General features: G+C 36.9%; 1 protein-coding gene across 1 annotated transcript in view; it reads right to left on the minus strand.

Moving 5' to 3' along the window:
• The window catches only part of LOC136847553 (probable 3',5'-cyclic phosphodiesterase pde-5), a 275,359-nt gene that overhangs the window by 54,097 nt on the left and 208,762 nt on the right, over positions 1-12,500 (minus strand). The window contains exons 5-7 of the mRNA XM_067119278.1: positions 6,430-6,551; positions 4,944-5,091; positions 4,602-4,828 (exon numbers count right to left, since the gene is read on the minus strand). Coding sequence (XP_066975379.1) covers positions 4,602-4,828; positions 4,944-5,091; positions 6,430-6,551 — 497 coding nt within the window. The remainder of the gene's footprint in view (positions 1-4,601; positions 4,829-4,943; positions 5,092-6,429; positions 6,552-12,500) is intronic.

The following is a 12,500-nucleotide window of genomic DNA, read 5'->3' on the forward strand; positions in this document are numbered from 1 at the left end:
TAATGTGATAAATTACAGTTACTTTTCAAAATATAGTGACAGCAAAATAAAAGCGATGTAGAAAGAGACAGTGCCGCAACCAGAAACAGCGTCTTGTTGCGACAGATTACCATAATTGGTTTTATGAAATCTCAGCTGTCAAGCCAAGAACCAGGGCACTTCCGGCCATGCAACGCCTAGGGCAGCTTAACGAGGGAGTAACTGTGTAATTTCTCACATCAGTAACATATCTCTAAAATACTAGCTTTTGAGCTTCCACTCAATCTAATGTGTTGGTATATATATATATATATATATATATATATATATATATATATATATATATATATATATATATATATATATATATATATATATATATATATATATATATATATATATATGTATATATATACATATATATATATATATAGTGTATATATATATATATATATATATATATATATATATATGCTATACAATGTTTCTCGTGACCAAGCGTTTAAATAATTCATCATTTTAGTTTATGTCAAAAATTATCCTTGGTCCTTCATGGTGACAGTGACCCTGGTTGCGACGCCAGATAATTCACAGTCAGCTTAAGAAGGGAGTTGGAATGGCTGGACAGCAAGATAGAGAGATCCAGAATGTACAGTATAGACATAATAAAGCACAAGGATCTAAAGGTAGAGATGTTGGACAGCACAATTGAAGAAAGGAAGCGGGAATGAAGTTCAAGTACAAGGCTAAGAAATGGGTACAACTATGGGACGAAGGGACGCCGTAACCACCCTTCAGTAATGCACACGGCGCACTCCGTAAGGCGCACTGACGGCACTCCCTCTACGGGAGAAACCTTAGTAAAGAGACAAAACCCAATTTACGTCGGGGTGGAATTACGAAGGGAGATCACGCCAAGAGGACATGCTTCGGGGGAGGACATTTGAGGACACGTCAAGGGAGCTTACTTCGGGGGAGGATATTTTTCCCCGGCGTCGAGGCTTCGATAACAAGGGACCCTTAACACAGCCTAATCCCTTTGAAGTTTCCTTTTGGGAGTGAGACTAAAAGGAAACCTGGGAGGGGGAGGGCGGGGAGGACTGAGGGAAGGGAGGAACAGGGAAGGGAGATTTAGGGAGAACGAATAGGAGAGAGAGAGAGAGAGAGAGAGAGAGAGAGAGAGAGAGAGAGAGAGAGAGAGCTCTTTGGTGATATGACCAGTTATGTGGGAGGTAGCTTAATACTAACATACCAAGGAGAGATTACTATTATCAAGTTATTTATTGATTTATATATCTGTTACTCCTGCACGGTGGCTGTACTATTCTTTTCCTATTTATGTATAATATTCGTATATATTTTGCTTCCAGTTCATCTGGTTTGTTTTGAGTTTCGTATAACCAGTGTAACCAGTGAGTGCTAACAGGTCGTTTAGACTTCGGTAATAACGGCAATATATATAAATATATTCAGTGTTTGTCATTTAATATATATATACATTTATTTACTTTTATGGTTTCAACCTTATCCCATAACGAGATCCCAGTGGAATAAAACGCATAAAGCCTCAAGGTTAAAAGGAGACATGGATAGGGAAGCAACTCGTCACGTGTTTGCTAGTTTGTTTATTTACTTTAGTCTGTTCTTTGTTTAGGTTGTTATTCTTTGTTTTTAATGCTTGTGTGTCTATGTCTGTTTATTCTTCTGCATTTTTATTCATTTGACTGTATGTCTGTTTGCGTGTCTACATACTTATCATAGCCTGCATGTTTGCCTGATGGTATCTGTTCCCTGTTCATCTTCATCTTTATCTTACATGTTTGCCTCATCTTACCTAAAGTTAACTGTGTTTTGTTTGCATAATTGCTTGCTTATTAAGAGACAACTAATCACAGATGTGACGCAGGCGAAAGGAAAAGAATGATAACCTTGAACTACGCAGATGTGTTTATTGTTGTCTCAATTCAAGGTAAAGACAGATGTGTTTATTGTTGTCTCAATTCAAGGTAAAGACAGATGTGTTTATTGTTGTCTCAATTCAAGGTAAAGACAGATGTGTTTATTGTTGTCTCAATTCAAGGTAAAGACAGATGTGTTTATTGTTGTCTCAATTCAAGGTAAAGACAGATGTGTTTATTGTTGTCTCAATTCAAGGTAAAGGGCCAAGAATGAAAGTGACTCAAATGAAAAATCCGGGTTTGGTCAAACAGCCCTTTAATGCATGATCAATGTTCAGGACGGGAATGGCGTCACAAAGCTCTAGAGAGAGAGAGAGAGAGAGAGAGAGAGAGAGAGAGAGAGAGAGAGAGAGAGAGAGAGAGAGAGAGAGATCAGCTTACAGTGTTAATGAACGTGAAGGCAACCGTGTCCTCGTTATTTTCGCTATCATAAACTTCCTCTTAATTACAGTTGCAATCTGACTGCACGACAATCAAGGCGGCGACGTGGGAACTCATTTTCCTTTGTCTTCTAGTTTTATGGGATCTCCTAGATATATGGAATCTAGTTCTCTGGAGCCTCTCAGTCACCTGGAATCTTCTAGCTGTCTGGAATCCAGTTTTCTGGAGCATCTCAGTTACCCGGAATCTTCTAGTTATCTGGAATCTAGTTTTCTGGAGTCTCCTAGTTACCTGGAATCTTCTAGCTATCTTTGATCTAGTTTTCTGGCGTCTCCTAGTTACCTGGAATCTTCTACTTATCTTTGATCTGGTTTTCTGGCGTCTCCTAGTTACCTGGAATCCTCTAGTTATCCTGATATAGTTTTCTGGAGTCTCCTAGCTACCTGGAATCTTCTAGTTATCTTTGGTCTGGTTCTCTGGAGTCTCCTAGTTACCTGGAATCATCTGGTTTTCTGGAATCTACTTTTCCAGAATCTCCAAGTTACCTGGAATCTTTTATCTATCATGGATCTGGTTTTCTGAAGTCTCCTAGTTAACCTGGAACTTCTAGTTATCTTGAAACTAGTTTTATGGAGTCTCCTAGATACCTGAAATCTTCTGGTTGTCTTAAATCTAGTCTTCTGTGTCTCCTAGTTACCTGGAATCTTCTAGTTATCTTGTATCTAGTTTTATGGAGTCTTCAAGTCACCCGGAATCTTATTGGGATCTTGGCTCCTGTTTTCTGGAGTCTCCTAATTACCCAAAATCTCTTGGTAATCAGGAATATATTTTTATGGAATCGAGATTTCTGGAATATTCTAGTTATCCGGAATACTCTATCTGGAATGTGGAGACAATTTTACTGTTACCAATATTGGCTAACTGGTGGTCCAGCTTCATGGCCAGCTTCGTAACACCCGGTTAGCCACCTCTCCTTGTGTCCTTGCTCCCTGAATTCTATATTTTAAGGGTCAGGTTCATCATTCCCTTCACAGTCAACCCCCCTTTTTCTGTTCGTTTTCTTCTGGACTGGGCTACATAGGGGCCACTGGGATGCCCGACCAACAGCTCTCTTTCTCTTCCTTAAAAACAGAGAGAGAGAGAGAGAGAGAGAGAGAGAGAGAGAGAGAGAGAGAGAGAGAGAGAGAGAGAGAGAGAGAGAGGATAAAAAATGTACATCTTAAATTATTCACGTATTCCATTTGTGGAAATATCACTTGTACACACGCTTAGTGTGTGTGTGTGTGTGTGTGTGTGTGTGTGTGTGTGTGTGTGTGTGTGTGTTGTGTTGAGTCTTTCTCTCCCGACATAGTGTAAACAAAAATGGAAAAATATTAATGGAGCTTCATGCAAGCAAAGATCTGCCGGGCAAACTGAGTTCTCAATCAGTATATTGTTACACGACAGATAATTTAATACAGGCGGCGACTTCAACAAGGAAAATAATATCATCCTCTGGGACAAACTGAATTATGCAACAGTCCGAAATTGAAAACTTGAGTGGAAGAACATCCATGTGCTGGTTTGTGTCTCCGGAGAGGAAGGAATGAATAAAAAATTCGACACTGCAAGGAAAAACGTGACATGCTCTGCACAATTCTTAGGTTCAATTCAAGTTTAACTGCGATCACTATTTCTTTGAAAATGAGGTTGTTTCTCCTAGTGAGGGAAGGGTGGGAAACAAAAATACATTCATACTTTAGCTGCTGAAAAATGGATAGCAAAATATTATTATTTTTATACTGACGTTCTTTACTTATCTGTTCTGCTGGCCAGAAAAATCCGTTCTTAAATAAGTAGTAAAAACTGCAGAATAACAAAGTTGAGGAAGTTGGACAGCTGAATGGAAAGAACGCAGGAGATGGATAAAAAGTACAAAACAGAAAGAAACAGAAAGCCAAGGAACTGAGAGCCAAAAGAAACCCCAAACACCCCCCTATAATCCGCCGTCATCGAGTCCGTAGGCATCATTATCGCGCCCTGGCAACCTAATGTGAAGAAAACGGCCGTACTGTTGACCTTTAGGCTGGCAAGGCTCGATAATGAGGCCCTCGGCTAGTTGATCTTGGATGCAGAACGAGTTACATGACAATTTATAATAAAATACATAAAAATTAGCTTTTCTGATTTTTCTGTTTTATAAACATTCCAGAGCTCTACCACTAAAATGTAGTGGTAGAGCTCTGCAATGCATATAGAACAAAGAAAAATCAGAGAAGCTAATTCACTTACTACTCCACTTACTTGACAACGGAGAGGATGAAGTCGTTGAGCTTTCTCTGCTTGACCATGCTGTGGTAGAGCTCGGCGTAGTGGAGGGCGATTCCTCCCCAAACGAGGTACGAGTTGACGATCTCCTCGTCCTCCTCGTGGAACGTTTCGCCCGTCTCCCTCCTGTACAGCTCCAGGACAGCGGCCAGTTCTCCGTCGCTCTGAACGACGACCATAGCCAGAGCGTGATGGACACCTTGCTGTGAGTGGCCAAGAACATCCGTTATCTTCCCAGATGTACGATACTTTGCAGCGTCCGTTTATTAACATCTCAATTTTGAAGAAATGGTACGGATAAAACTGTAAACTACTGACCTCTCTGAAGGGTGACCCCTGAGGGAACCTGGGGTCATTGGATGACAAGGTGACCCTCACTGTTTGTCGAGTGGTGGCTATCCATCCGCAGAGCCAAGCCCCTGTGCCAATTTCGCAGCTCCAGGAGGTGTCTCCGCCAATTTCGACCCTGGGTTAGGAGGAAAAATAGGTTATGTTACTTTAAAAACGAAACGTGAAATTCTGCTTTGTTCATTTCCACATTTATATATATTTCAAATATGTCATTTTATGTTTATATGCATATTACATGAGAGTATATCTATACTTAAAATATGTACATACAAAAACAGAAACACGGGCGCATACAAACAACATATACAGTATGTGCAAATAAAAAGTTATAAATATAGATGTACATATTTGATGTCTATCAAGAAGACTTTTTCCTATATTTATATAAACAATTATACTGCATATACATATATACAGTATATATATATATATATGTATATATGTATAATAGCTGACCAACCAGGTGCTACCCGGGAAAACTCTGAATGACAACTGATAAACTCTCTCTCTCTCCCTCTTTACAACTCTTCCTCACTCTTTCCCTCTTTCTTCTCCCTAACACGCCCCTCTCTCTCTCTCTCTCTCTCTCTCTCTCTCTCTCTCTCTCTCTCTCTCTCTCTCTCTCCTGTTAAGATAGTTGCTGCAATTACAATGTCCAGCATTTTTGGCATTTTATATTTCACTCCTTCTCACCCCCCATTCCTATCAGGGCTGAACTTGGATTTAAAGGGTATTGGGAATGTCCCTATTCATCTCAGCAACCTTGAAAACTATAGATTAGACTCTAATATCTGTCATTTTTTACATCTTATTTTTCACCCCTTCTCACCCACCCACCATCGGGGCTGAACTTGGACTTGAAGGGCATCTGGATTGCCACTATTCATCTCAGCGACCTTGAAAACTATGGATTAGACACTAAAATCTGTCATTTTCAGTTATTTTTACATCTCACCCCTTCCCACCCACCCCCTTTGGTGCCAGTGATGTCTTACCCCAACAGTATTTTTTCCAGATAGTAAGTCATATGTATACCAAAATGAGGTATGATAAACCCACAGAGTTTATTTAGTTACTAAGTCTATGGGAAGAACCAGCTCCGTTTCAGGGAAGCCCTTCCCACCCCCACCCCCCTCTTACTCCCACAGTATTCTTTTCTAGGTAGTAAGTCATATGTATACCAAGTTTGGTTGAAATTGCTCAATGCATTTCAGAGTTATGCTGGAACACACACACACACACACATATATATATATATATTTATATATATATAATATATATATATATATATATATATATATATATATATATATATATATGACTATTTATAATGATTCACATGCAAAACGTCCTTTAATATCCAATTCACTCTACCTGCATTAAAACAACATAACAAAATGCTCCTACACGACGGACAATAAGTAAGTGACCCTAATCCTTATTCTGGGCCGACTGGTTAGTGTAGTAATGAAGAGTGTTGGAAGCCGGATGAGCTAGATACAGGTTAAAGCCGTCGGCGTTGACGGCGGAGCAGATGCACTGGGCCAACTTACAGGACGTTTGGGCCTTGTTGGGCTTCACGTATATAGGAGGTCATTAAAACAACATCCTGCAACATCTTCCTTTTGGAGTAGTAATGAAGGCGTGGATGAGCAAAACTGAAAGGGCAGGGAGAGATGCACTGGGCCAACTCCCACAGAACTTGGGCCTTATTTCATATGGAGATAAAACATCTTCCTTTTTGTGGGCAACTGGGACCCAAAACTGAAAGGGCAGGGAGACATTCTGTATATTTTATGAGATAAATGTCATGTATGCATGTGTATATATATATATATATATATATATATATATATATATATATATATATATATATATATATATATATATATATATATATATATATATATAACCGTTTCCCCTAACAGGGGCTGGATACAGAGAAAAGAAGGGTACTCTGGTCTCTGCCATATTCATACTTTAACTGTTGCGTCTATAATAACCACATATGGAGAAAACTTCCACAACATTAGCTGTTTCATATAACTTCATAGAAAGCTCATCATCAGTACACTGACCCATCCTACACACGTTGCGCTATTCACCTCTATCATGTACACACAATCTCGAGCTTTCTGGATATTAAGGTTCTTCTTATCTAAAATCTCTTTCATACCACCCACCTAGCACTTTATGGGCCTGCCTCTCCTCCTCGCATTATGCAATCTTCTCTCCACCTCATCCCCTCTAGTTTTTCCACTTGACCAAACTATCTCAAGGCATCCTGATCCATCCATTCACTTCCGTTTCTCTATTTGCCACTTCTCCAACGAATTTCGACAATCTTCCAGAATACTTCTTGTCTACAAATAATAAGCAAACATTTCATTTCATTCGGTTTACCTTTCTTCAACATTCAAAAACTCAACATTACTTCCATAATGGAGAGTTGGCTTAACAATCCTTCCATATATTTCCAGCTTGGCTTCAACTGCCAATTCAAGTCTCTTCCCAGTCTTTATGCACAACCCACCAACTCGCTTGCTTCACCTACTCTGACTACCTCTTCTCTCATCCTACCATCATCCATTATATATTAACTCCCAAGTATTTATGCGAATCCTCTGCTTCCTTTCTCCTTCCGTCTATACTGACATTCAGTGCTCCATAATCTTGGTTTCCTTTTAGCCACACAATCATACTGTCCCCTACATTTACTCTTGGCTTTCACCTCTTACCATGGTGTGCTATGTCACCATGTATGTATGTATGTATGTATGTATATATATGCAATGCAAACATACATATAATTATATATACTGTATATATATACATAATGTATACATACATATATATATATATATATATATATATATATATATATATATATATATATATATATATATAAATTAGCTTCTACAACAATTAAGAAAAATTGAGACAGTTCTTCATTTACGTGATTGTCGATTGGATAATGATTACCATACTATATTATCAATATGAAGTCATAGATATTTTTAGCCTTCTTACGATTTCAAATACTAACACAAGTTTATCGATCAAGTAAAAAATAATCCTAAGTCAACAAACAGAAAAGAGAGCGGATAAAACGGAATCAGTAAACCAGAAAAAATGGATATAAAATTGATATAATCTAGTGAATGTAACTCAATACATGATGCACAAACACAGACACATACACACACACACACACACACACACATATATATATATATATATATATATATATATATATATATATATATATATATATATATTTACAGACACATAAATGTGTGTGTGTATATATATATATATATATATATATATATATATATATATATATATATATATATATATATATATATATATATATATATATATTAAACCTGACAGCTACGCAAAGTTTCTACCCAACCAAACAAAGACCCGAGTTACCACTTGTGGCGCTGCTTTCCTCCACAAAATAACTGAGAAACGTTGACACCAGACCGTCAGATGATTTGTCAGAATCTTCAAGGTCTACTTGCGATCTCTCGGTAACATAATTGGGAGATTACTTTATCTCACGGCAGGATGAAATGTACACCAGACTTCTGTACCCAAACCAATAACGTCTTTTTCCTAGTGTTGACGAAAACATCTCTCCAGTGAAAAACAAGGTATGTTTTAGGTCATTTTTAGTTCTGTTTGACGTGCGAGATATAACATGCACGAGCCGTTTCCTGAAAAACTATTTATCTATCTAGCAATGCGCGCGCACGCATACATAATATACATTCATACACACGCATATAAATATATATAAATATATATATATATATATATATATATATATATATATATATATATATATATATATATATTATATGTCAGGTTGTTAGAGCATAGTATTTTTCTGTCCATGTAACAATCAAACCTATATATCGAAATTTTAAATAGGCCTTTCATTCATAGAGTCAAGATAATTATCCTCACAATATAAAACGTAATTTACCTATATGCATCTTTATATTTATTTTCTGTGTAACAAAGAAAATAATCTACGGGTAAAGCATCCTAAATTTTGGCTTTTCTTCGTCCAGCCCGTTTGCCTCTTTTATTGAACTTACTTAGGGGCAAGAACTGGCCTTATTGACCCTCCTTTGCATAACCCTCAATTTTAGGCGCTACAGGTACCCTGAAGATAATAAAGTACATAATTTTTTTTTATCATTATTGTGCCTATCCATTACTGGGAAGAGAAGCCACGAAGGATTAATCATCTTAATAAAATGAAGGATGACCAGTGCCTTGCAGCGCGCACGCGCTAGCTAACTAAGGCCAATAACCCCTGCCTTTGCCTCTTGGTTTTTAAACGAGGTCATCGGCCAGGCGTCTGAGGTCGAGAAGGGAAAGCACTCAGAGCCCTAGCCCTATCTATCAGTCATCCAGCTGCCAATGATTCCTGGTATTCATCCTCAGCAAGGACACAGTTTTCGATTGTGGATCTTAGCTTTTTAGTTTTCTGTAAAAGAAAACTGTTGAGATCGCTATTTGTCTGTCCGTCCGCACTTTTTCTGTCCGCCCTCAGGTCTTAAAAACTTACTCAGGCTAGATGGCAAATTGGTGTGTTGATCATCCACCCTCCAATCATCAAACATACCAAATTGCAGCCCTCTAACCTCAGTACTTTTTATTTTATTTAAGGTTAAATTTAGTCATGATCGTGCGTCTGGCAACGCTATTGGTGCCAACAACACAGGTCACCACCGGGTCGTGGTTGAAAGTTTCATGGGCCGCGGCTGAGAGTTTCATGAGCCGTTGCTAAGAGTTCCGTACAGCATTTTACGCTGTACAGAAAACTCGACTGCGCATTTTTTACTTGTTGTCTAAGATGCCAAACTATAGGCAGCAGGCGCTCGTTCCCTGAGCTCGGGTTCTTAATCTAAATATCGTCATTGTTATTACTACTTACGGTGAAGAAATCTACAATGACGTCAGTGCGAATATATATTAAAATACATATATAAATGATATTGATATCTATTTACAAAGACATCATCGTGCATTTCTTCACCATTTCAGTGACTCATGAGATATGAGATTTTCATAAATTACAGTTCATAATGGTGCCAAGAGCTGTGGACTTACAAAGCTTATAGCGGCAAAATAGAATTACTACGTAAATAAAATCTGGAATAATTCACTCAAATGTCTTCGCTTACATAACCGCTTTTTCCCCCCATTATGCGGACTAATTGTTTTATGAAAAATTAATGGCCCAATAAAAGGCTCATCCTCTCTCTCTCTCTCTCTCTCTCTTTGTATGATCAATAGGCTTTCGTAAGGCGTCATTAAGCCTAAAACTTACCAGAGCGATGGCGCTGCAGAAATGAGTCTATCCACTTTTTTTTAATGTTGTCGAGACAGCTATGATTATCTTCAACATTATCTATTATTATTATTATTATTATTATTATTATTATTATTTAGAAAACCTGTATTGATGACACTTCTGAATTGCTGTTCTATTCATTCTCCCTCAAGATAACGATTAGAATTATCAATAAAAACTGTGATTGTTCTTTTTCCTGTTGCAGTCAGTGGTACCATCATCGTCAGTATTGTTATTACCAACAAGCCAATCCCACCAGAGTGATGCCAATATTAGATTTTTTTTCAATTCCATCGTACTTGTAATATTTTCAAGTACATCATGTGACTAAATTGCTTCTTTAAGTTAATACGGTACTGAATGTTAAAAGATATAGTTACAAAACCAATTTAAAGTACAAACGCCTTAACACCATCCTATAAATGAAAGCAATTACCGATAAAATAAACTAACAATTAAAAGCGCAATAAATAAAAATAATTTTAACATGTACAAATGTTGTACTCATAGTCATAAATAACGGTAAAGTGCTTTAATGCCCGATGCCTGGCATAAAAGTAATCAACTATATTTTATAACCATGGAAAATTACGGTGAATATCTTTTACAATGATGCCCGTTTAATGTACTTTGACGTCAGCTATTGCGAATTAAAAAGTGAGTTGGGGGTGGGGAACAAAAAGGTTTTTGTGATACTCTGTCAAACATTTGTTTAACGGTATGTTTCTTTGATCGGTTCTCGTAAAGCTACAGTAGAATGCTTATTTTGGTGTTATTTCAAAACTGAACGCCTTCTATTTATCGCCACACGTTCAAAAGAGCAAAATAACAAAAGTAATAATTAAAGATAGTTAGTCAACGTGAGCCAAAACCAAGCATTTCTATGATCTTCCATAAAAAAATCGTTGGCTAAAAGGAGGTAGGAGACTACACACACACACACACACACACACACACACACACACACACACACACATATATATATATATATATATATATATATATATATATATATATATATATATATATATATATATATGACTTTTTATCACATCACCGTGATTCATATACAATCAGTAAGCTACAAACGTCCTTTAATATCCAATTCGCTCTACCTCGGAAATAATATATTTTCATATATGTTACCGAAGGGGAATTTTTTAGTTGACGAACTTATTATCAACTAAAAAATTCCCCTTCGGTAACATATATGAAAATATATTATTTCCGAGGTAGAGCGAATTGGATATTAAAGGACGTTTGTAGCTTACTGCTTTTACATATACATATATATATATATATATATATATATATATATATATATATATATATATATATATATATATATATATATATATATATATATATATATATATATATATATATATATTTTTTTTTATGGGAAATTAGAGAAATGTCCAGCTTTGGTCCACTTTGACTAGCTATCTTTATCTACTACTTTTGTTATTTAACTCTTTTGAACGTTTGGCGATAACTAAAAGCTGTTCAGTTTTGAAATGACACCAAAATAAGTATTCTACTGTAGCTTTACAAGAACCGATCAAAGGAATATACCGTTAAATAAATCTTTGACAGAGTATCACAAAAATCTTTTTATTTTTTCCCCCCCTCATATTTTAATTCGCAATAGCTGATGACGTCAAAATACGTTAACCGGACATCATTGGCAGAGCAATCCATCGTAATGTTCCATGGTTAAAAGCTATGTATATTTCCAGTACTTTACTTTCATTGAAAATATTTTTCGGTGAAGTACAAAAACCTTTGTTCTCGGCTCACTTGAACTCGTCAGTTTGATCCTTTTCTTTTGTCATTTCGATTTTTTTTTTAACCATACTGCAATGACGTACTCTATTCAGTTTTACAATGACACCGAAAGTAGTATCCAGCATGAAAAATAACTTTACACAGTCAGCAAAGAGGAATGTCAATAAGCCCAAACTTGGTGAGCGAGAGTGGGTGGCTCATGGTCGTTACTGTTTGACTAGAATAAAATAAGGACACCAATTACAATTTCTATATTATTATTATTATTATTACGAGCTTGTTGGTGGAACCCAGCACTGCTGTCTCCCCTACCCTCCCAATGCCCTACCTACCCCGCAGCCACCAGGGGCGGACAAACA

Source organism: Macrobrachium rosenbergii, chromosome 17, assembly GCF_040412425.1.
Source record: "Macrobrachium rosenbergii isolate ZJJX-2024 chromosome 17, ASM4041242v1, whole genome shotgun sequence".
NCBI classification, from domain to species: Eukaryota; Metazoa; Arthropoda; class Malacostraca; order Decapoda; family Palaemonidae; genus Macrobrachium; species Macrobrachium rosenbergii.